Genomic DNA, 21518 nt, shown 5'->3' on the forward strand with positions numbered 1-21518 from the left:
CTTCGGGGAAGGAGAAGTACTATCAGCACTAATACAACCTGAATGCCTATGAATACAGCAGACATTCTTAGACTTTTTACATCTGGTACCTCACCAAGGCAGGGGACGTTTCAGACACAAGGAGACTGAGGCTCAGCTGGCAAGCAATAAAACTGGACCCCAACTTCCAATTAGCCAAGAATAGAAACCCCAAACTGTTTCTATTAAACATAATTTTTATTTCATCCAAGGCAAAACTAAATAAAATTCTACAAAGCAAAACATGTTGTCAAGGCAAGACAGTCAGTCAGCTCACATTCATTCTGTGCTTGAACACAAGTTAAGTGCTTGGTGTGTGCACATCTGCGCCTCCCAGAGGCACCCGCAGATCTGAGGCCCCCCCACAAGGCCCGTTTGTGCTGCATTGTTTTGATCTATAGTTATACAGGAAACTGACTATGAGTATTGTTGTCATCCAAGCCAGAGGGATAAACCATGCATAAGATAGTCGAAAGCACTGCATATCAGGTGGGAGGTGGGAGGGTAGGGACTCCCTGGGACACAGTAGTCAAGCAAGCTGTAGGATTTCCCCCAGAGAAGTCCCCTCTCCTAGCACCCCCTCCTCCCCACACTCTGACGGCAGCTGCGACAGTGAGATGGCATCATGGTGTTATGGGGCCCAGGAGCACAGCTGGTCTCTCCCTCTGTCGCTTATTCTTTCTCAGACTCCAGTGCCCCGCCAGGAAAGATGGCTCTGAAATGTATAGCAGCTCCCCCATCTCAGGCACACTCAGCCTTTATACACACCTCCACACATCCACATGCCCATGCCCGGCCCACCCACCCCACAGCCACGCATTTCCACACGCTCAGTCCACACAGGCACACCTTCATCTGCCCCCATCTCAGAAGCTTGCTCTTACACCCCTCCCTTTGCATCCAGCTGTGGGCAGCCAGCCAGATGTGAAAGCCTGAGCTCCACCAGCTGTCCTCCCAGACCTCTCCAGGCTCATTCTGGCTGCCTTCTGCACAGTTCCTACACCAGGAGAATCCCAAGGCCTGGAATGCTCAGGTCCTACTTGGGGGGTCAAGGAAGGCGAAGTGGGAAAGACTTTGTTTGTGGTCTCCTGACTTCAGTGTCTGCGAAACTGCATGTGTCCTAGGCTCCCAAGTTCAACATTGCGAATGCTCTCTCTAGCCCATACACCCTGAAAACACCCTCACCAGCCCCTGAAGATCACTCTCAGAGACCTGCATGTGCTGAGGGTCTGCTTGGGAAGATGGCTTTGCCCACACATCTTCCACTCCAAATTCATGCCAGAGCTTCACCATGGGTATAATCCCAGCCCTGGGGCAGGACAGTCTTTGTTGTGGGGACTGAGTTGAACATCCTTAGCCCTCATGCTCATTTAAAGGCAGTAGCCATGAGTCCTCAGGCCTTGGAGCAACCAAAAGTGTCCCCCTCTACAGTTCCAATCACCTCTATGGAAAACTACCAAACAAAAGCCATGGACAAGAAGCTTTAAGCATCAGAGCCAAGGTTTCTAACATTACAAAGGCTAAAATAATTCTAAGGGCAGGGTCGGGGGTGGGAAGAGAGAGACAGAAAAGAGAGTGAGAATGTGTGTATATGTGTGTGAGTGTGTGCACTATAGGGATAGGACACAGAGGACAGGATAGACTTGGAACACTCCCTCCAATTTTGATACCTGAACTCCTAGATCCCTTTCCAAGCCAAAAAGACTTTTTTAAACCAAAACTTTCCAAGTCTTACAGTCCTGTGAAGTCGGTAAGTATTATATTACCCCATTTTACACATAGGAAAAGTTGAGCCCAGAGAAGTTACATGATCTCCCTGAGTCAGCAGCAGACCCAGGAATAGAGAGGATGACACTCTCCCTTTCCCATACTCTATAAGCCTTGGTTTCCTCTCAGGGAAGTCAGAGGAGCCCAAGACACTCTGCCTGTCCAAATGCTGAAGCTGGGAAAGGAAAAGAACTCAGTTCTGCATGAAGGAAACCTAGGAAGTTTCCTGAATAACTGGTGGCTCTGGTCTGTCTGCTCCTAAAGACAGGAAAGCCTGAACCTGAGCCCAGGGTGGGAGAAGGAAGACACAAGGGATGGAGGCAGATCTGAGTGGGCCCTTGCTGGGACGTTCACTGCTGATTTTTGGCAGGGAGAGCCCTTAAGCAGTCCCCATACACTTTGGAAAAGGGGCTACTTCCCTCTCATTCCTCCCAGGGCCCCAAAGGACAGAGTGTCAGAAATTTAATGAGACATCGAGGTGGGTGGGAGCAGATGGTGGATTCCTCCATGATCACAGCCCCGTCCATCCCCCAGTTCATCAACCCACAGGGACAACACCACGACATGGAAGGGCCCAGGGGAAGCACTTGGCAGATGCCTCCAGGACTCAGCTGCTGGCCCAGGGGGCATTAGCTCCCCGGTCCCTTGCCTGACCCTGAGTGTGGGCAGCTGGGGACCCCTCACCAGGGCCCCACCAGAGTTGGCTGTTCCACGTGGGCTGAAGGAGGGGTCGAGGACGTTATGAGCCAGGACTCAGGAGCTAAGGCACAGTCTAGCCCCACACACAAGGGGTGTGCAAACCAGTGCGTGGAAAAGCAGAGGAAAACTGTGGCACTCTCTACCTGCCCCTCCCCACCCTAGGCTGCGGATGGAGGGGACAGCTGAGCAGGAAGCAGCCAGAAAACCCAAGAGCCCTCTCATCCAAAGCTAGAGGGTCCCTGAGGTGAGGGCAAGTCTTGACCCGGGGATGGAGGTGAACAACCCTGGGCGGGGAGAAGCGAGAGGAACACAGGCGGGAGCAGCTCCTCAAGTGAGATGGCGCCACCTGCTGCTTCGGAGGAAAAGCAGCAGGGCGGGGCAGGTTGGGAGTTCCCACGAGCGGCCACGGTCCTGCCAGGCCAAGGAGAAGCGGCAGCCCGCGTTGGTGGGCGTTCTGCCCATCTCTGCGGTTCTGACGCCCCACAGATATTCTAGGAAAGAAAGAAGTGGCGGCCAGTGCTCTGGGACAGCCTGAGGGACCCCTTCATGAGCCCTTCGGAACCCAGAGATTAGAAACGCAGACTAGGTGGGCTAGGACCCCTAACGCAAAGTGGCAGCCCTAGTTGGGCGTCTTCAGTGACTCCGAGCAGCGTGGGGGGCGGGGGGAGAACCAAGGCAGGCAGGCCCCCAGGGGTCGGCGTGGGGGAGGGAAGTTCCTCCCTGGAGGGACATGGGGAGCCAGGTATCCATTGAAGCCTCTCCCCGCAGGATCCTTCCAGCAGAGAGCCTGTAGAGAGTCCTCCGGCCACTCCCGCCATAAAAGGGTTAGTCCTCCACACTCAGGGTCCAACTTCTGGGGCAGCCCTCGGCGACCCCCCAAGTCTCTCACAAAGAGACATCGGGAGGAAAACCAAGGCGCTCCTCCTCTAGGGTGGGGGCCACTGAAGACCATCTACCCCGGTGTCGGGGAACAGGCCATCCACACCGCCCCAGCCCCTCCTTTCCTTTCCCGAACCTTCCACGGGTTCCTTTCCCTGGCCAGCCCTTGTCCCTGGGGAGCCCTGGTGGGAGGTAGGGGGTAGGGCAGGCGGGACAGGACCCCAGTTTCTCCCCACCCGGGGAAGACTACGGTTTGAGCCAAGCAGCAGATGTCTCAGGCACATGGGGTCACGGAAACGGCTCAAGCATCGGTTTCATCATAGGAAAGTGAGGCTCCCAGCAGCTGCTTGGCCCCAAGCAGGGCTCACACTTTTGTTGGTGCTTTCTCTTCCACCTTGGAGCCGGGCAACCCATTCTCCGTATTATCGTTCCCGGAGGAACTCACGAGGCACTCCTTCCTGAGAGGGAGAGAGGAGAGAGGGGAGGCAGTGGTGAGAGGGAGAGCCAAGTGATGGGTAAAACTGTGTGGGAGAGGAGCCGTGGGCCCTGTGCCAGCCCCGAGCCTCTCCCTGGCCTTCGGTAGTGCCACAGTAGCCAGAGGCCAGGTTGCCCACCCTCTCTGCCTCCGTTTCCTTGCCTAAAAAATGGCTGCAATGGCCCCTTTTTCATGGGATTACTGGGAGGAGCCAGGGAGCACTGGGGACAGTGCCTGAGCCACAGGAAGTACTCTGTAAGGCTAGCATCACCAGGCCATCTCAACACGGCAGAGGGCAAGGGTGCCAGTCACTCCTCCCAGGGGTCAGTAATGAGAGGAGGCCAAACCAGGGGAGATGTCAGACTGTGCCAAGCCAGGGGAAGGGTCCAGGCCAGCAGGCAGGATGCCCAGGGCAAATAGCTCCTCACCCAGGCCCGGCAGGCCCTTCCTCCTGAAGTTTGCTGGGACTAGATGTAGCAAAATGAGATGGAAGGGCAGGCAGGTGTGGGCAGAGGCGGGGGATGGGGCAGGAGGAAGGAGAGGTGGCCAGGTGGGAATACCCCCCAGAACGGCACCACCCCGGCCACCCTGTGCTGGGCATGTTCCAGTCTAAGTACACGACCCCCCAACAGCAGTGGCCAGGCCTCACAGGGTTCTCCAGAGAACACCTGGCTGCTGCATTACTCCCACCTTTCAGCCCATGAAAACTCCCAAGTCTTTTTCATGGCTTCTGTCACTAAACTACATCTTAGCCTCACCCTGGGCTGTGTAGCTGAGTTTGAGGCCTTCAGGAGAGATTTAACATTTCATCTTCGTCAATTTCATCTTGCAGGATTTAGTCTATACCTCCAGCCTATCCTCCTAAATCCGGAAAAGGGAACTCTCCTACACTGTTGGTGGGCATGTAAATTGGTGCAGCCACTATGCAAAACAGTTTGGAGGTTTAGTTTTTTAAAACTAAAAATAGAGTTGCCATATGATCCAACAATCCCACTCTTGGGCATATATCCAGAGAAAACTCTAATTCAAAAAGATACGTGCACCCCAAAGGTCATAGCAGCACTATTTACAACAGCCAAGACATGGAAACAATCTGAATGTCCATCCATAGGCAAATGAATAAAGAAGATGCGGTACATGTATGCAGTGGCATATTACTCAGCCATAAAAATAAGGAAATAATGCCATTTGCAGCAACATGGATGGACACGGAGATTATCATGCTAAGCGAAGTAGATCAGACAGAGAGACAAACACCATATGATATCACTTATATGTGGAGTCAAAAGTATGACTGAAATGAACTTCTTTACAAAGCTTCTTTCTTTATAAACAGAAAAGTTTATAAAGTATGATTGAAATGAACTTCTTTACAAAGCATAAACAGAAAATCACAGAGATAGAAAAAAACTTATAGTTACCAAAGGGGGAGGGATAAATTTGGATAAATTAGGGATTAACAGCTACAAACTACTATATATAAAATAGATAAACCACAATGCCTTCCTGTATAGCACAAGGAACTATATTCAATATCTGATAATAAACCACAATGGAAAAGAATCTGAAAAAGCACAAATATGTAGGTATGTACAACTGAATCACTTTGCTGTGTTTCCAGCAAACCAACACAACACTAAATCAGCTATACTTCAATTTAAAAAAAAAAAAAAAAAAAGATCCTCCCAGATCCCGATTTTGTTCTCCATCCAACACAGTTGCTAGGTTTCTGGAAATTTGATAAGTGTATCATTCCTGTTGTTGTTACCGTTTAGTCACTAAGTCATGTCCAACTCTTTTCGACCCCATGGACTGGAGCCCACCAGGCTGCTCTGTCCATGGGATTTCCTAGACGAGACTACTGGAGTGGGTTGCCATTTCCTTTTCCAGGGGATCTTCCCGACCCAGGGATCAAACCTGTGTCTCGTGCATTGGCAGGTGGATTCTTTACCCCTGAGCCACCAGAGCCCATGTCATTCTTAAAAATGAACAGACAGAGCCCTGTGACATAAAGACCTCTATTCAGATGGGTCTATCATCCACCTATCTCTAAACCTAAGGAACAGTCAGTCTAGCCAATTCCCATCCACCTAACCATCCATATTTCTTTACAAAGACCCTGCTGGCACTGTGTCAGGCTAGAAAGGTGTCCAACTGACAAGCTGTCTGCTCTCCAAAAACCTGCAGTCTTCCAGGAAATATGCTACTAAACAAGTAACAAACAAGTAAACAAGTACAATGCAGTAAATGACAGGATGCAGGTGGGGCATACCAGGGAGGGACTCAACCTAGGAGCGCTCCTTCTAGGGTCAGGGAAGGCCCTTTGGAAGCGTCACTTAAGCTGAAACCAAGAAAGATGAGCAGGAAAAGAGGGAGGAGACATTCTAGGCAGAGGGAACACCCTCACATGTGAAAGCCCAGAACTGACCATAGGATGCTGCCCCCACGTCCCTCCTTCTCAGGAAGCCACCACATCTTTACTGTTATGCAGGCCTATCTCGCTGCTCAGAGGACCCTCTCAGGCTTCCTCCTGGCCTGTCTCCCACCTCTAGCCTCTGCCTTCCCAGTCCCTGTGCCCACCAATGCCAGACCCTTTCTTCCAGGTCCTCTGATGGAGCCAGGCCCTGCAAGCCCTCCCCAGCTCCCCTGTGGTCAGAGAAAAGCCAATCTCAGCCTCAAGGATCCTCAAGGGTCTGTCCCCACCCCCCTTTGTGGGTTTCCCCCCTTCCTCCTGACCCCACCCCCACTCTCTCAACAAGAGCAACCACAAACGCCTGTTCTCCACAACATGCTCGCTTCCCAGGCTGTCTGTCTTTGCTCTCAGCGGTTCCGCCTACAGAACAACCATCTCTTCACCCTCCCTGGGACTTAACTCATATCCATCTTGCAAGGCTGACCACAAATGTCTCTTTGGCCAGAAATCCTTCACTATTATTCCACCCTCTCCTGAACCCCCTCGACATTCTCTCTGAGTGTGTGCAGGCATGCTCAGTCACTTCAGTCATGTCCAGCTCTGTGCAACCCTATGGACTGCAGCCCGCCAGCCTCCTGTCCATAGGATTCTCCAGGCAAGAATCCTGGAGTGGGTTAGGCCAGCCCTAATTCCTCTACCTCCTGTTACACTGATTTCTGCACATGTCTTCTTTACTTAGGGGCAGAATCTCATTCCTCCTAGAATTTCCTGCAGTGCCTGGCACAGTACTTTGCACACAGCATCTCAAAAAGAGCCACTGAATGAAAGAATGACTTACTGAACTCTAGATCCCACTCCCCTGTGAATCAGTAAGGTGCAGCAGCAACAGCTGAAGTTTCAAAGCAAACAAGTTAGAATTCAAATCCCAGCTCTATCGCTTATTAGCTGTGTGACCCTGGGCAAGTCACTTAACCACTCTGAGCCTCACTTTGCTCAACTTCAAAATAAAATCATACATGTTTTATTTTTTTTAATGCCTGATGGAGTATCTAACACATGGTAGAGGCATGTGATGAATGACAGGAAGCGCTATTACACGTAGCATCCTCCTGATAACTGTGCACGAGCAGAAAATGTTAGCCTGCCCTGTTTTCAGTGAACTCATGGTGGCTCCCAAGGATGACTGCTTTCTTTCCCAAGTGCTTTTAAACCATATGTTGAATAATGTGTTCTCCAAATTTTCTCACCAGCAATAGTAAGACTGATTATTAAAAACACAATTTGGTCCGGATCCATGCTCCAGGCCCCTCTCAAGATCTCTGAAATCCTCCCAGCCTCTGGCCATGATGCAGCTAGATAGCCCAAGAGTTCATCATCACAACCAGTCCTCCCAGCTCTCCCTCCCCTCTGCCAATCCCTAAAATTCTCTCCCTGCCTTCAGCTGCCTTCCTTTCTGACCAGTGGCATTTCTGCCCTTTTCAGCCTAATCTCTTCTCAACAAAGCAGCATGAAGCCAACCCCAACAGATCTTCTCCTTCTATCTCCTGCTTCTCCCTTGCTTCTCCTACTTACTTTCACCCTCTCTGCTTCAATGGCAGGCCTGTCTCATCTCATCTTTCTTGCCAAGAACACAACTTTCAGATGCCTTTGGTCTGCTCTGGGTTTTGCAGCGTTCAGTCGTGGAACCTGCCAGCTCTGGCAATTCTGGGTGTGGGCTGCACCCTTTGTACCTCCCGATCTTTCTTCTCATTCCTCTTACAAATATCTGTCTTTATACCTGAATTTATCCTAGGGCTTCCTGGGTAGTCATATCAGCCTTTTTAGACTGTTTTTCTCTGCTTCATTTGAATTTTCAGAATTTCACAATAAAAGACTCCCATCACGCATCATTCCCATCTTCCCATTTTAGAATTTCTGTATGCGGAATCTCATATTTCCCCTGATCTAAAAAAAAAAAAAAGGCATTTGAAAGCCTTTGGTAGGACTTTAGATTGAGGTGGTACAAATAATGGGATGTGCAGGAGGACAGGGGAATGAGGAAGAGAAGGTGAGTTGTACGTATGTTCTCAGTGAAGTCAGTGTATTCAATAAACATCTCCTGAGCGGATGGGGAAAAAGGAGTGAGACGAAGAATCAGGCTGAAAGACGAGAGGAGCAGGGCAGGGATAAAAAAGAGAGTGGAAGAATTAGGAAGAGAGGAGGGATTAGGAGATAGATGGAAGGATGAAGGCAGATGGGGATATATGATGGCGGATGAGAGGATGCTGGAACACCCATGAGATGAGAATGGGTGGTGGGCCGGTGGGAAGGCTGGAGTCAACTTACTTCTTCTCCTGAGTCTTCTTGATGATGAAGGCAATGAACTTCTTAACCAGCAGGATGAAGATGAGGAGCCCAATGACTCCGCCCACGACACCCAGGATGATGAGGGTCACGGTGTTGTCCACTTCTTCCACTTCGTGGTCAGAGAAGGGAAAGAAGAGGGGTGGAGAAGGAGAGCAGGAGTCACCTGGAGCACCATGGCAGCCCAGCAGCTCCCCAGCCTCCAACCTGGGCATCTGGGACACGCCCACCCCAGCAGGAAGCGGGAGAAGCTAGAATATGGCATCCATCAGGCTAAGGCATAACAGGAAGTCGTCCCTCTCCCCCTGTGCTCCACACAGACGCCCTCCCGCAGACACCCACACAAGTTCTGGAATAACTCAGACTTGGGGACCACAGCATCCAGGTTTGACTTGACCCTCAAGCATGAGACTTTCATTGCCTCCTTCTAGGTTTCCTTTTACCCATGCAGAAAAACAATTGACAATCTCCCTGCAATATCTCTTATGTGGCCAGAAGACACAGGAGCCAGGTAATCTGGATTTCAACAACAGGGTTTCCACAGTCACTAATGAGCTGGTCACTAATAGTCACTAATAACCTACAGCTGGTCACTTAACCCTTCTAGCCTCAGTTCCCTCATCTGAAAACTGACCTCCTGACTTCCCAAACCTGTTCCACAATCTCCTCCATCTCTGCTGAGAAATGCTCTGGCCAAAATCCTTGGAGTCATCCTTGACTCCTCTCTTTTTCTCAAACCCTTATGTCCAACCCACCTGAGAATCCTAATGGCCCTAACTCCAAAAATGTACAGAATTGTGAGCACCTTCTCTGCAGGAATCCCACATCATCCAGGAGAGCAGTGGATCCCCAGGAACACAAGAAACGCAACACAATCAGGATGCTTAAGCAAGTTTCCTTCCTTTTTCTCTGCTCCCATGCCTCGATAGCCTTCCAGGCTCCCCTCTCCATGATGCCCACCCAGTCTTAACTCCTTCAGCCCTTTCTCTAAACACGTCCAGTGTCGGGGTCATGGGATACCCTCATCACATGTTTCCTCGTTGTCTAATTGTTCCACCATTGTTGGATTGGAATCCCCTCAATCAGGACTTAAGCTCCAGAGGAGAGAGACCATTCTTATCAGTCTCTACTGGAACTTCCCTGGTGGTCCAGTGGCTAAGACTCTGAGCTCCCAATGAAGAGGGCCCTGGTTCGATCCCTAGTCAGGGAACTAGACCCCACATGTGGCAACTAAGAGCCCACATGCCTCAACTAATATCTGGCTCAGCCGAATAAATAGATAAATTTTTTTTTAATCTCCATTGCCTTGGCTTTGCATGCTTTGCCCCATTTCAATTATGTGTTTACTTGTCTTCTGTCCTACCCTGACCTGTCAGTTCTTTGAGAAAGGACACTGTGTTTCAGTCATAGCACTTTTTGGTCCTGCATGGCATTCCATCAGCTGTTGCTAACAGAATACACAAGAGTAGAAATAATCAACACATAAGGAGAACTTCACAACACACTTCCATGTAGCTTCTGGGACTCTCACAGCAACCCTAAGAGAAGGCAGATCTTCATATGAGGAAAACAAGGCTCAGAGGGCCTCAGTGTATATCATAAGCTATTCAGTGGCAGAAGAAGTATGCACACTAAGTTATTCAAGTTTCCAGATGTAACTCCAGTTGCTCTTGAAAGCATAAAGTGACAGAAAACACCAACGGTCCATTTCACCATTACACCAAGTTGGGTACCCACCCCCACCCCCGTCCTTCCAATGCCACTGCCCTTGGTCCCAGACCCATTACATACATTTATCAACAACTTGGAGGAAGATGGTGGCCTGGTGCTGAAAATAATTCTCCTTGGGGTTCTTCACGTGGCAGGTGTATTTGCCCGTGTCGCTGAACTCCAGGTTCTTCAGTGAAATGGAAATATTGTTCATTTTCTCCTTCGTGGAGCCCTCCAGAGTGATGCGGTCATCATCTTTCAATTTCACCTTGGGGTCCGATTTCTCATTCTTCACAGTCCCATCTATGAGCTGTGTGGGAAGATGGGAGCAAGGAGGGGGCCAAGAGAAAAATCACAGAGTCATGACATCACTCCAGCCCACTCCTTAGGCACCTCTCTGCCCAGGCCAGGAAGAGCCCTTCCCCTTGGTTTCCCATGCTTATCAATAGCTCTGTCTGTCTAACCTGGATTTTACTTGCTTCAGGCTAAACCAAATTTCTGTTACTAAGGTCTCCCTAGAATGTAGCATGACTTTTACTGCTTTCTTCATAAAAGCCTTTTAATACCACATAAAAGCCTGTTAATACCACACTTGCTTCCCTCTGCCATTCCTTCCAGCCTTTGCTAACACCTCATCCCCTATCTGCCTGAATACTGACCCTCCATTAAGATGTGGATCAATCCCACAGGGCAGTGCACTGGCACCCTCTGAGTTCAGTGTTTAATTACATCCAGAGTTGGTCTCTTGTGACTTCCAGTCCCCTACTAGGTTGCAGAGTACTCAGAAAACACCTGCTGGGACTTCCTTGGTGGTCTGGTGGGTAAGACTCCACACTCCCAATGCAGGGTGGCCTGGGTTCAATCCCTGGTCAGGGAACTAGATCTCACATGCCACAACTAAAGATCCTGCTTGCCACAGCTAAGATCTGGTGCAGTCAAATACATAAAGAAACATTTAAAAAACACCTGCTGACTCTCCAACCCCACCCCAGCCAAAGCCCTGAACCCTTCTCTTCTCCAGCATTCCCTTCCATCCTTCCAAGGCCAATTCCCCAGACCTTCTTCTGTTTGGACTCTTCTCATTCCCCCTCTCAAAGTCTTCCAAATGTCTTATCTCTTCTGCTTTTTTAATTAAATTATTAATGTTTACACAAGCTAACCAAGTTTCAGGTATTTCTTCAGACCAGACAGAGGACTCTAGACAGGAATTCCAATGGACCCCAAATTCTGGCAACAAAAATCTAAGCATCTTTCCCACATAGATCCGTCTAGACAGGCTCTGGAAAGAATACTGGGAGAGAGACTTCCCTAGTTAAGAATCCACCTGCCAATGCAGGGGCCGAAGTTTCGATCCCTGGTCCGGGAAGATCCCACATGCCATGGGGCAACTAAGCCCGGCACCACAGCTACTGAACCCATGTGCCCCGGAGCCCCTGCTCCACAGCCAGAGCAGCCGCTGCACTGAGAAGCCAGTGCACTGCAACTAGAAGGCAGCCTCCACTGGCTGCAACTAAAGAAAACATCAAAGACCCAGCGCAGCCGAAAAGAAACAAACACATTCTTTAAAATAAATGAAAGGTGAGTGTGACAAAAGATGCATCCCTGGGGACCATCATTGAGGGGTGAGTCCAGAAAGGACCATAGCCTGGGGTGGGAGGCAGGGTGAGGGGACAAACCCCGGAGAAGGATCTGAGCTGCCCATCCCTTCTCCGGCTACTTACGATCTTGTATGTATCACTGCTGTTGTAGGACCACCAGAAGTGTAGGTTCTCGAAGCCAAAGCAGCTGGAGAAGGTGCAGGGTAGCAGGATCTCCGTGCCGTTGACAGCGTAGATGGTGGTGGCCTTTCCCACAGACACCTCCAGCGACAGGGACACCGGGAACAGGAAGAGACCTGTGTGAGGGAGGGGCACCACCTCCCTGAGTAAAACCCCACCAGAACCTCCAGGCTGCAGCCCTGGAAGGGACCTCTCCGGTGGAGTGGAGTGGCATGGTCAGGCAGGGAGGTCTCTGTTGCCCTCCGTGTCAATATTAGGAAGATGGTTCCCTTTACTTTAACCGACTCTGCCTGGACCACCTCCGTGATTCATTCTCCCTCTTGGCCTGAGCTGGATGGACTTCTGAGCCTGTTAGTAGCCCTTGTGACACTCTAAGTGACCACCAGGGGTCACCCCAACCCAGGAAAACCAGGTCCCAGCCTCCGTGCCGCGAGTCCGCGCCCCTTTACCGGCGGATGTGGTCCCTGTGGCCCCCAAGTGCAGAACCTGCGCCTCCTGTTCGCGCTGAGAATCTCCCAAGGGCTGTGCGCCACCCTCTCGTGATATTTTTGGGATTTGGCGGGGCGAGGGTGTTGGGAGACTGAGCGGGTCTCCTGAGGTGGCTAAAAGGAAAACGGCAGACACAGGACCCGGCTCCTCGGCCACTCATCACGGACCCTGGCGGCTCCCACCTGCCCCAAGGGGCCAAGAGGCAGGGGGATACCTCCCGCTAGACCTTGCTCCACCACCGAGAGGGACCTCCAGAAGAAAAGAGAGACAAGGCGGACCGGGAGGGCATCCTGCAGGGTGGGGTGGAACGGGGATGTCTCGGCATCAGTCAGCAGCCGCAAAACCAGAGGGAGTAAAGCAATAACCTCAGAGAAAGTGAGGGCGGAAGACCCTTTATGGAGGCCGACTCAGGGCAACAGAATGCTCGCAAGCCGGTGGCTGGAGTGGGCGCTGCGCCCATGGTCCCCTCCGGACCCAGAGTGGCCCCCGACTCCCTGTAGCCCCACTGCGGCCTCTCATCCTGGGCACATTCCCACCCCCACACCCCTCTTTCCCACGCCTTCCAGTCCAATGCCATCGCTGCCAGTTGAGCAGGTGGCAGTTGTGAATTTCCACTCATGGCCTCTGGGTCCTGCCTCGTGAGTTCGTGAGTTCTTGTAAGAGAACCTGGCCCTCCTGTCCTACAGAGTCCTTGAGGAAAACCCACTGTACCTCAAGGTCATGAGGAGGAGGGGTGTCAGAATTAGAAACTAGCTGCCCTTGCCCCTAAATGAACCAGGGTCACCCCGGGTGAGGACTCAGAGTCCTTCTCAGGTTCCCAGTGATGCTGAGAATAATGACCTTTTCCTCAGCAGAGATGTTGGCTAAGGCTGTGTACGAGTAATCTCATAGCATCTTCACCTCTCACCTGGAAGGAGGGTCTTATTAATCACATTTTACAGGTGGGAAAAATAAGGCTCAGAGGAGCAAAGTGCCTTGTGCCTTGGCCAAAGTCCTACACCTTCCAGAGGTAGCTGAAATGTGAACTGGAGTGTGACTCCAGGCCTAGTGGGCAGCTGAGAGCAGACACCTGGCTGCACCACCTCCTATGCCAGAGTTTCCCTGGCATCTCTTCCCAAACTGTAGCTTCTCTCAACTACTTGGACCGCCAGCCTGGCATTCCCACAGTATCAGAGCCTATAGGGCCCGGACTGTTTCAGGTTAGAGACACCAAGTTGCCACTGCCTGACTTTACAGATGGGACAACCAGAACCCAAATGGGAGGAGACTTGGCTGAACTAACTGGGTTTAGCGGCTGAGCCACTTGAGAACCCCTCTCAGGCCAGTCAGCTCCCAGCTCTGCAGGCAGTTCCCAGAACTGTTCTTGTTCCCAAGACAGATAGGGTCAGTCTTTGTTTTAAAGTTGCCAACCTTGCTCCCATCCTCATCCTCAGGGAAAGACCTCTTTAATCAAACTTAATTTCCTCATTGTATCGATAGATCATAAACCAGCTTCCTCTTGGTTTGCACACATGAGATAAGGATGCCTAGTGCCACCTGGGCAATGCTTTTTAACTTAGAAGAAGGAGACCTCTCCACCAGTCCAGTGGTTAAGACTCTGCACTTCCCACTGCAGGGGCTGTTTCAATCCCTGCTTGCGGAACTAAGATCTCGCCTGCCATGTGGTGCGGCCATAAATAAGTAAGAGGAGCTCCATGGAGAGCTGGAAGCCCAACTCCGCTCTTAGGACTCCCTCAGCTTCTTCATGTCCTCTTCACTTCTGAAGGCAAAGTGGACTGCTCTTAACACAAAGCTCAAAAATAACAACCCATAGTCCAGGATTCCCTGCCGCTGTCAACAGCTGCTGGTATATACTCAGCACTTACTATGTGCCGGCTACATATAACCCCCACACCCATGCTCTGAGTGCTGTATGGTAATAGCTCCCTATTACAGACATGGCAACTGAACATAGACAGGTTTGGTGACTTACCTAAGGTCAACAGAGGGGCTTCCCATATGGTGCTAGTGGTAAAGAACCCGTCTGCCAGTGCAGATGTAAGACACATAGGTTCAGGTTCAATCCCTGGGTCGGGAAGATCCCCTTGAGGAGGGCAAGGCACCCCACTCCGGTATTCTTGCCTGGAAAATCCCATGGACAGAGGAGCCTGGCAGGCCACAGTCCATAGAGTGGCACAGAGTCGGATACAACCGAAGCAACTTAGCACACACACACAAAGGTCAACAAGAGACATTTCCAGCATCCCAGAGCAAGAAAGCCCTACCTTACATACTAAAACAGCAGATTTTGCCCACCAGAGTTCCAGTTAGTGCTGAGGGGTCATTTCAATTAGCCTTCGATCTTTGATCAGCTCCTCTGTGCCAGGGACTGTTCTAGAGCCGTGGCTTTCACAAAGCGTCAGAATCACCTGGAGGGCCATTACAGCTAGCTCTGCCGGCCCCACCCCAGCAGTTTCGGATCCAGCACCTAGAGTGGAGCCTGAAAATTCGCATTTCTAAGAGGTTCCCAGAAAATGCTGCAATCAGAGATGACACTTTGGGCCCAACTGTGCTAGAGGATTTCTACCTATTAACTTCAACACTGATTAGAATGCTGAAAGATGGGTATCATTTTTCTCATTGTACAGATGATACAATTGAGGCTCAGAGAGGTTAAGTCACTTGCCCAGGGTCACATAATAAATGGTGGATCTGGAATTGAGCACTGACTGTCAAATAGGATGGGCATTTTACAGGCACTGTCTCATTTAATCCTCATGATAACCCTAATGAGGTAGTTATTATTTTTATCCTCAACAGGAATGAAGAAACAGGCTCAGAGAGATTAACTTGCTCAAGGCCACACAACTGGTGAGTGGAATAAGCAGAGTACAGACCAAGCTCTGCTTTCCACCACTCTGTGACAGTGCCTCTCCAAGAGAATAATGCTGTCAGGGCCAGCCCTCCTTAAAGCTCCTGGTTTTCTTTTCATTTCTCCCCTCCCTCACCACCTTGCCCCAGAGATCTACGGACAAGAGCCAGACATGGGATTACACCCTCCTGCCTAAAAGATGGCCTTTGATTTGGGTTGGGTTTTTTTTTGTTTGTTTTGGTTTTTTTTTGCCACACTGCATGTGGGATCTTAGTTCCCCAACTAGGGACTGAACCAATACCCCCTGTAGTAGAAGCAAGGATTTTTGCTTGCTTCTGGACTGCTTGGGAAGTCCCAGGAAGACAACCTTCTGATGGGAGACCTCAGTTTTGCTCTCACCCCCAACTGCCTCCACAAACCAAAGAATGGAGTGCAGTGTGATGAAGCTCTCAGCAGAAGGAGCTTCCTGATGCCTACAATGCTCCCTCGGAGCCTGAGCATGTGTTCCGAGGAGCACCACAGCACCAGCCTCTAGTGTCCGGGATCCTAGAGGAGACAGGGGGATCCAAGTCAGGGGCCAAACCCCTTCCCCACAACCTCAGCTGGAATAGACTATCAAGCACCAGAGACACCCATCAGAAGTGAAATAGTTTTGACTGCTTTAAATAGAAGCAAAAACAAACTAACAAAGTCCAGGACAGAGGAGAGAAGTACTTCTCTAAGGTCTGACTCATGACCGTGCGCATTTCCACCTGATTAGAGTGCGCCTGTGTGGATGACTTAACTCTAATGTACTCAGGACTCCCAGACTCCCAGAGTGAAGCATAGCCATTCCCACCATAGCCTGGAAAGGACAAAGGGAAGGCAGAGATGTTTCTACGGTGAAGTTCGGAGTCCTGCCTGAATTAAAGCATCAGAGATGGGGAGCAAGCCTTGCTTCTCCACCGCACACCCTCCCAGCACGCAGAAGTCTTCTCGGCTGTGTCTAGAAAGCTCGTGCGCAGGAAAACCCAGAGGCCTGCCTCCTGTGCTTTCTTCCCTGTGAGCCTGCGCTGGGGGGAAAGAAGGGAGCAGGGTCAGACCTAGATCCACTAGAGGACTCCGCGAGGTGCTTCAGCAGGATGACCAAGCCAGGATGCATGCGTCAGGAGGCACACGGCAGACCCCGCTTGGCTGGCTGACCTTGAGAAAGTCAGAGGTGCTATATCCTCAAACCAGGGATGCCTGTCTTTCCTACCTTCTAAGCTTGGTATAAAGCTAAAAAAAACATGAGCTTATAAAACATGAGAAGAGCTTCAGTGAGTGCATCCCTCTGGCCTGGGCTCTCTGCGGGTAGAGGAACATAGTGTTTAAAAGGAGGCAGGGGGACAGGGCTTGCCTCCACTGTAGGTCTAGATATAACCAAGTCACTCAAGGACCAGTGTCAGCCAACAATATCTCCAAGCCATTCAAGCACTGTTTTATACTTTCACCCTGTATTACTTCCTGGAGGTAATTATTTCCATGTGGCTACTTCCTCGGATAAAGAAGGACTTTCTTTGTCCCAAACTAAACTCTTTAGAATTTCAAGTGATCTTGTGTGTGTTTCAGATTGGGGGTCCCTTTCCAGCATCGTGGGATGGGTGGGAACAAGTCCTCTGACCCGTGATCCTTCGGAATTCAATCCAAAGCCTGTCTTTGCTCACTGAGAGTCCCTAACTGCCGAGCCATTCTCAGAACACCCATTTTCTTGGCTGTTTTCTGATCGGCCCCCTCCTATCTCATGCGATTATGTCTCAGGATTGACTCAGGCCTCCCATTTAAAGTAAAAACGTATTTGTACAGGCAAATCTTATCATTCAATACACCAAGGGGGATCTCATGGCTACCATCAGACATTCCAAGGCAAATGCCAAGGCAGAAATCTTCTCCCACCTTTTCCGATATCCGGATACAGTGATACCCAACTTAGGGCAAGAGGAGGAAAGAGGGGCAGCATTGAGTACACTCTAAGTTTAGCTCCCCAGGCTTGCCTGGCAAGGCAGGCGGAATCGTGGCTGACTTTAATAGGGAAGCTGATACACTGGCCCCAGGGGAGTCAGGTTCAAAGTAAGAGCTGGGAGGGAGAAAGTGGGCCAAGGCCAGCAGGACAAGACCCCTCCTGGGGTGCAGGCCCTGGGGGCTGTGGGAGGCAGGGCTGAGCCAGGAAAGGCCCCTGGGCCCAAAGACAGAGGAAAGATTTCAGCTCCCTCTCCCTAGGCAACCTGCCGGCTTCCTGCCCACCCCCAGGAGCTTTGCGGGGATAGAAACATGCCCCTGAGACAGTGCTGGATGCTCAACAAAACCAGCTTTGCAAACAATTCCAAGCAGTGTGCCATCTCTCCTCCTGCAGGCCATGGAATGGGCGTGGCTTCTGCAGAGATCCTTACACCCTCAGCAGCAGAGCAAGGTGGGAGAATCTGTGCCTGGGGTCATTATGGTCACAGCAGCCATAATGACTTGGGACCCCACAAGCCTGCATGTCCAAAAAAAGAATGAATCTCCAAACCTGGGGTCTTTCTCCTCTTCCCTGCTTTCCCATCCTCTTTGCCATAAACCGCTTATTTACCCTTTCATTTTCCTTCCTCTGAGTGGGACTAAGCACCCTCTGCTTAATTGCCTTCTCATTAAACAAGTCCTTAATAAATACATACCCAGGGAAAGAGGGTTGGGCAACAGAGCACCCTCACAAGTGATAATTACACAGAGATCAAAGCAGTTAAGCAAATCAGGCAACAAGGAAGGAGTGGGTAGGACAGATCTATTACCAGTTACATGGTTAGGAAGGGACTGACACCCTTTTATCCTCAATTGCAATACTGCCATCTTAAAAACTGTGTCTCAATTTAAGAAGGGGCATCTGGTCAGATTACCAAAAAATCAGTTTTGTCTTGGCCTAGGAGATTGAGTTTGATATGGGGAGAGGAAGCTGGAGGGGTAGAGGACTCCTGGGAGCTTACTGCTCTGTACCCAGTTTCCATAGTTGTGAGAAGAGCTCTGGGCCTCCCAGCCTCTATCCTTCCACACCCAGGCTCCCGAGCTCACTGCTTCTTCAGTCCATCAGCACAACCCCTGCTGACCTTCCCCTGCAGCCGAATTTGGTTAACTGAGAGGCAAGTTGGTGTGGCAAAGCCCCAGAGACCTGGATTCGGGCCCACCTGGCCATCAACTGGCTACACACCAGTGAGCAAGTCACCTTCCCTCTCTGGACCGTGGTTTCTTCATCCTGAGGGGAGCTCTGTGCTATGGTTTCCAAAGCTCCTGCCAGCTCTGATGCTCTACTTGGCTGTTCAGTCATCTCTGCATCTCCCCTCCTGGACCAAGAGCAAGGATGGCGTCTTTGTGCCAAGCTCAAAGCAGTGCCACTGCGAGGTCTTATTGTTGGCTGCTTGGGCAAGGTCCAGGGCAGGACTCAGGTTGTATTCCCTCGGCAGACCAGAGGGGCAAGGGGCAGAGCAGCTGGGGCCAGTTCTAGGGCCTGCTGGTCTCCCCCTACAAATCACTTTGCTCTCTCCTGGGCTCCCAGAGGGTAGCTCAGGGAATCTTCCAAACCTGTTCCAATGGGCCTCTGTCCCTCCCTAGTCTATCAGCTCAAACAGTGCTTAGAGGAAGTGGGGGTTTCCACCTGGAGAAAAGTACCAAGAATCTGTGCCTGAAATCCCAATACACACACACATGGTATATGGTGGGATTCCCCACAGAAGACAGGTTCTATGAATACTCTGGCACTAGCGTTCCACCAGCCAACCAGGCAATAAGAGAAAGGGAAGCCAGAGGTATTGATAAGCAAGCTAGTTTAATGGTGGTCTGAGTTTGAATTCCCCAGTGACCCCTTCCCCTTGCCATGGCCACAGTGATCAGAGATGGGATGAGGGGAAGCAGAGGGCCACTGTGCCCAGCCCACGAAGAGAAGCCTCGGGCCTTGCAGAGACCCACTTCTTAGGGTCACCGTGGAATCAGCACACCTGTGCCTAAGCTACATGAGAGAACACCAGCTGGAGGGATGTAAGAAAAGCAGTGGCTCCTGAGTGAAGGACATACTTAATCCCCGCTCCACCACCAAGTGCTAACATGACGGGTCAGCACACGGTTTACATTGGCAGAAGCAGCAGCGGCCACCCTTAAAGACTTCTGTCTTCCTGTTTTCAGCCCAAATGCTTACATCGTGTGCCCAACCCGATGAGGGGAGCTGCCAAAAGCCAAATCTGACAAATATAAACAGGAAGAGGTGCAGGTGCCAGAGATGGAATCGGCTTACATGGAAATCCAGCTTTGACTTCTGAGAGGCTACATTCTGGACTACTAAACATCATTCCCTAATCTCTAGGAGTTTGACGTTCAAAAGTATCATATGCATAAAATAGACACTAATCATCTGCTCTGTCTGTGGTCTCCGGATGTGCCTCCTTAGTCTTCATACTCATCCCAAAAATGAAGAGCCAAGAGCAGGTTAAACAGGTCCCACCGCCCAACCCCATGGAATCTTTACCTAAGAAGAGAGACAGGATCCTTCCTAAAGGTGGGGATTTCTTGGCAGTCCAGTGGTTAAGCTTTGGTGCCTTCACTGCCGAGTGCATGGGTTCAATCCCTAGTCGAAGAACTAAGATTCCCACAAGTCTCGAGCCATAAAAACATAAATAAATTTTAAAGGAGGGCTTGAACGATCCTCCAAGTCCCTCCAACCCCATCCAGTCTGCAGAGAAGGCAATGGGCGCTAGAAAAGTAGACAGCAGAGGAGCCAAACGGAAAAGGGACAGGAGGAAGGGGAGCTCCCCCACCTTGAACTGGTGCAGGCCAGTGCCGGGGCAACAAGCATCCAAGTTGCAAGGGGCTCTGGGCTGGGGTAGAAACCAGCGTCCCAACAACCACACGTGCAACCCACCGGGCATCTCCTACACCCGATCCCAGACACGTTCCCCTAGCCGGCTTAAACCTCTGCGGCCCAAGCTCCAGCTCCAGAAGCTGAAAGCACTAGAGACAGCAAAGAACTAATCGCCAGGCTGGCGGGTGGGATGGGGCGGGGGACGGCGCAAGGTCCCCCGGCAACTCAGCAGTCCAAACGGCGTCCTGGAAGAAGCGGGAGCCGCTCGTTGGGGGCCGCGCTCCAAAGCCCACCCTGTCCAAGGTGCTGTTCTTCTAAGTGACCCCTCCTATGGCGGGGGCGGGGGGGGGGGGAGAGTGGGGGAAGGGTTGGGGGCAAGAGGTAGAAGAAACCAAGCCGGGGCTGCCTTACCCAAAAGCCCAGTGCCCAGCCATCTCGCCCGGGCTGCGCCTTGGTCCCGAGCCCCGGGCATCGTTCTGTTCTCTCCGGAGCGCCCCCGGGACGCGGGGACGGGATACAGGGCACACCCGCGCTCTCAGCCCGCGGTCTGCAGTGGGGCCGGAGGCTGCCGGGGAGCTCTGCGCCGCTGGCCAGGGCTCGGGAAAGTTAGCGCGGAAAGCGCGAGGAGGGGGAGGCAGGGAGGGAGAGGAGGAGCCGGCTGCGGGAGCGGCCGCCGGGGGCGCGGGAGAAGGAGGAGCCCGCGGAGGAGGAACGCGAGCAGGGCCAGGAGGCCCGCCGAGCTAGCACCTAAGCGAGCGACGCTGCGCCTCTGCTCTGGAAGCGCTCCAGCTGCAGGAGGGGCGGTGGCCGCCGCGGAGCCCGGGGCGCCCCCGCCTCCAGGTCCCGGAGCCCCGGGAGCCGGCCGCACCCCCAGCAACCCCCCCGCCCTACCCCTCGCCCCCCCGACACACACACCCCTGCTTCCTCTCCGGCTCGGGCTGGGCGGCTGCGGCTTGGCACTGCAGGGCCGCCCGCAGCCGCCCGCATCATCCCGTGCGCTGAGCTGCCAATTAGGAGGATAGTTTGGGGAGGAGTCGAGGTGGAGCCTTTCGGGTGTTGGAAGGCTGCGATGTCTGCTTTGGGGAACACGAGTTTGGGTAACTGCTCCCTCTCCCGGGGCCGCGAAGGGACCGCTCGGTCGCCCGCAGCCGGCACTGCCGCAGCCGGTGGGCGTGTGCGGGCATGTATGTACACTGCGGCCGCCGACGCGCGTGTGTGCAGCCTTGAAGCCCAGCTGTGCAGGGTCCCAGGGACAC

General features: G+C 51.9%; 1 protein-coding gene across 1 annotated transcript; it reads right to left on the bottom strand.

The window, feature by feature from the left end:
- Positions 1-211: 211 nt before the first annotated feature.
- On the bottom strand, positions 212-21044 carry SCN4B (sodium voltage-gated channel beta subunit 4). The gene is made up of 5 exons (XM_052652736.1): positions 20674-21044; positions 12026-12198; positions 10386-10614; positions 8577-8706; positions 212-3821 (listed from the first exon to the last, which is right to left on the bottom strand). Exons 1-5 carry the CDS (start codon positions 20732-20734, stop codon positions 3728-3730), a joined length of 687 nt encoding a protein of 228 aa, XP_052508696.1. The 5' UTR covers positions 20735-21044; the 3' UTR covers positions 212-3727.
- Between the last annotated feature and the right edge of the window lie 474 nt (positions 21045-21518).

Source organism: Budorcas taxicolor, chromosome 15 (genome assembly GCF_023091745.1).
Source record: "Budorcas taxicolor isolate Tak-1 chromosome 15, Takin1.1, whole genome shotgun sequence".
In the NCBI taxonomy this organism is placed as follows: Eukaryota; Metazoa; Chordata; class Mammalia; order Artiodactyla; family Bovidae; genus Budorcas; species Budorcas taxicolor.

Bases quoted from the DNA above. Each gene is read 5' to 3' on its own strand.
- SCN4B (XM_052652736.1), bottom strand. From the start codon at position 20,734: ATGCCCGGGGCTCGGGACCAAGGCGCAGCCCGGGCGAGATGGCTGGGC. The intron at 12,199-20,673 runs GTAAGGCAGCCC...TCCCTCACACAG, and splicing joins GCTGGGCACTGGGCTTTTGG to GTCTCTTCCTGTTCCCGGTG. The intron at 8,707-10,385 runs GTATGTAATGGG...CTGACCACGAAG, and splicing joins CCTCCAAGTTGTTGATAAAT to TGGAAGAAGTGGACAACACC.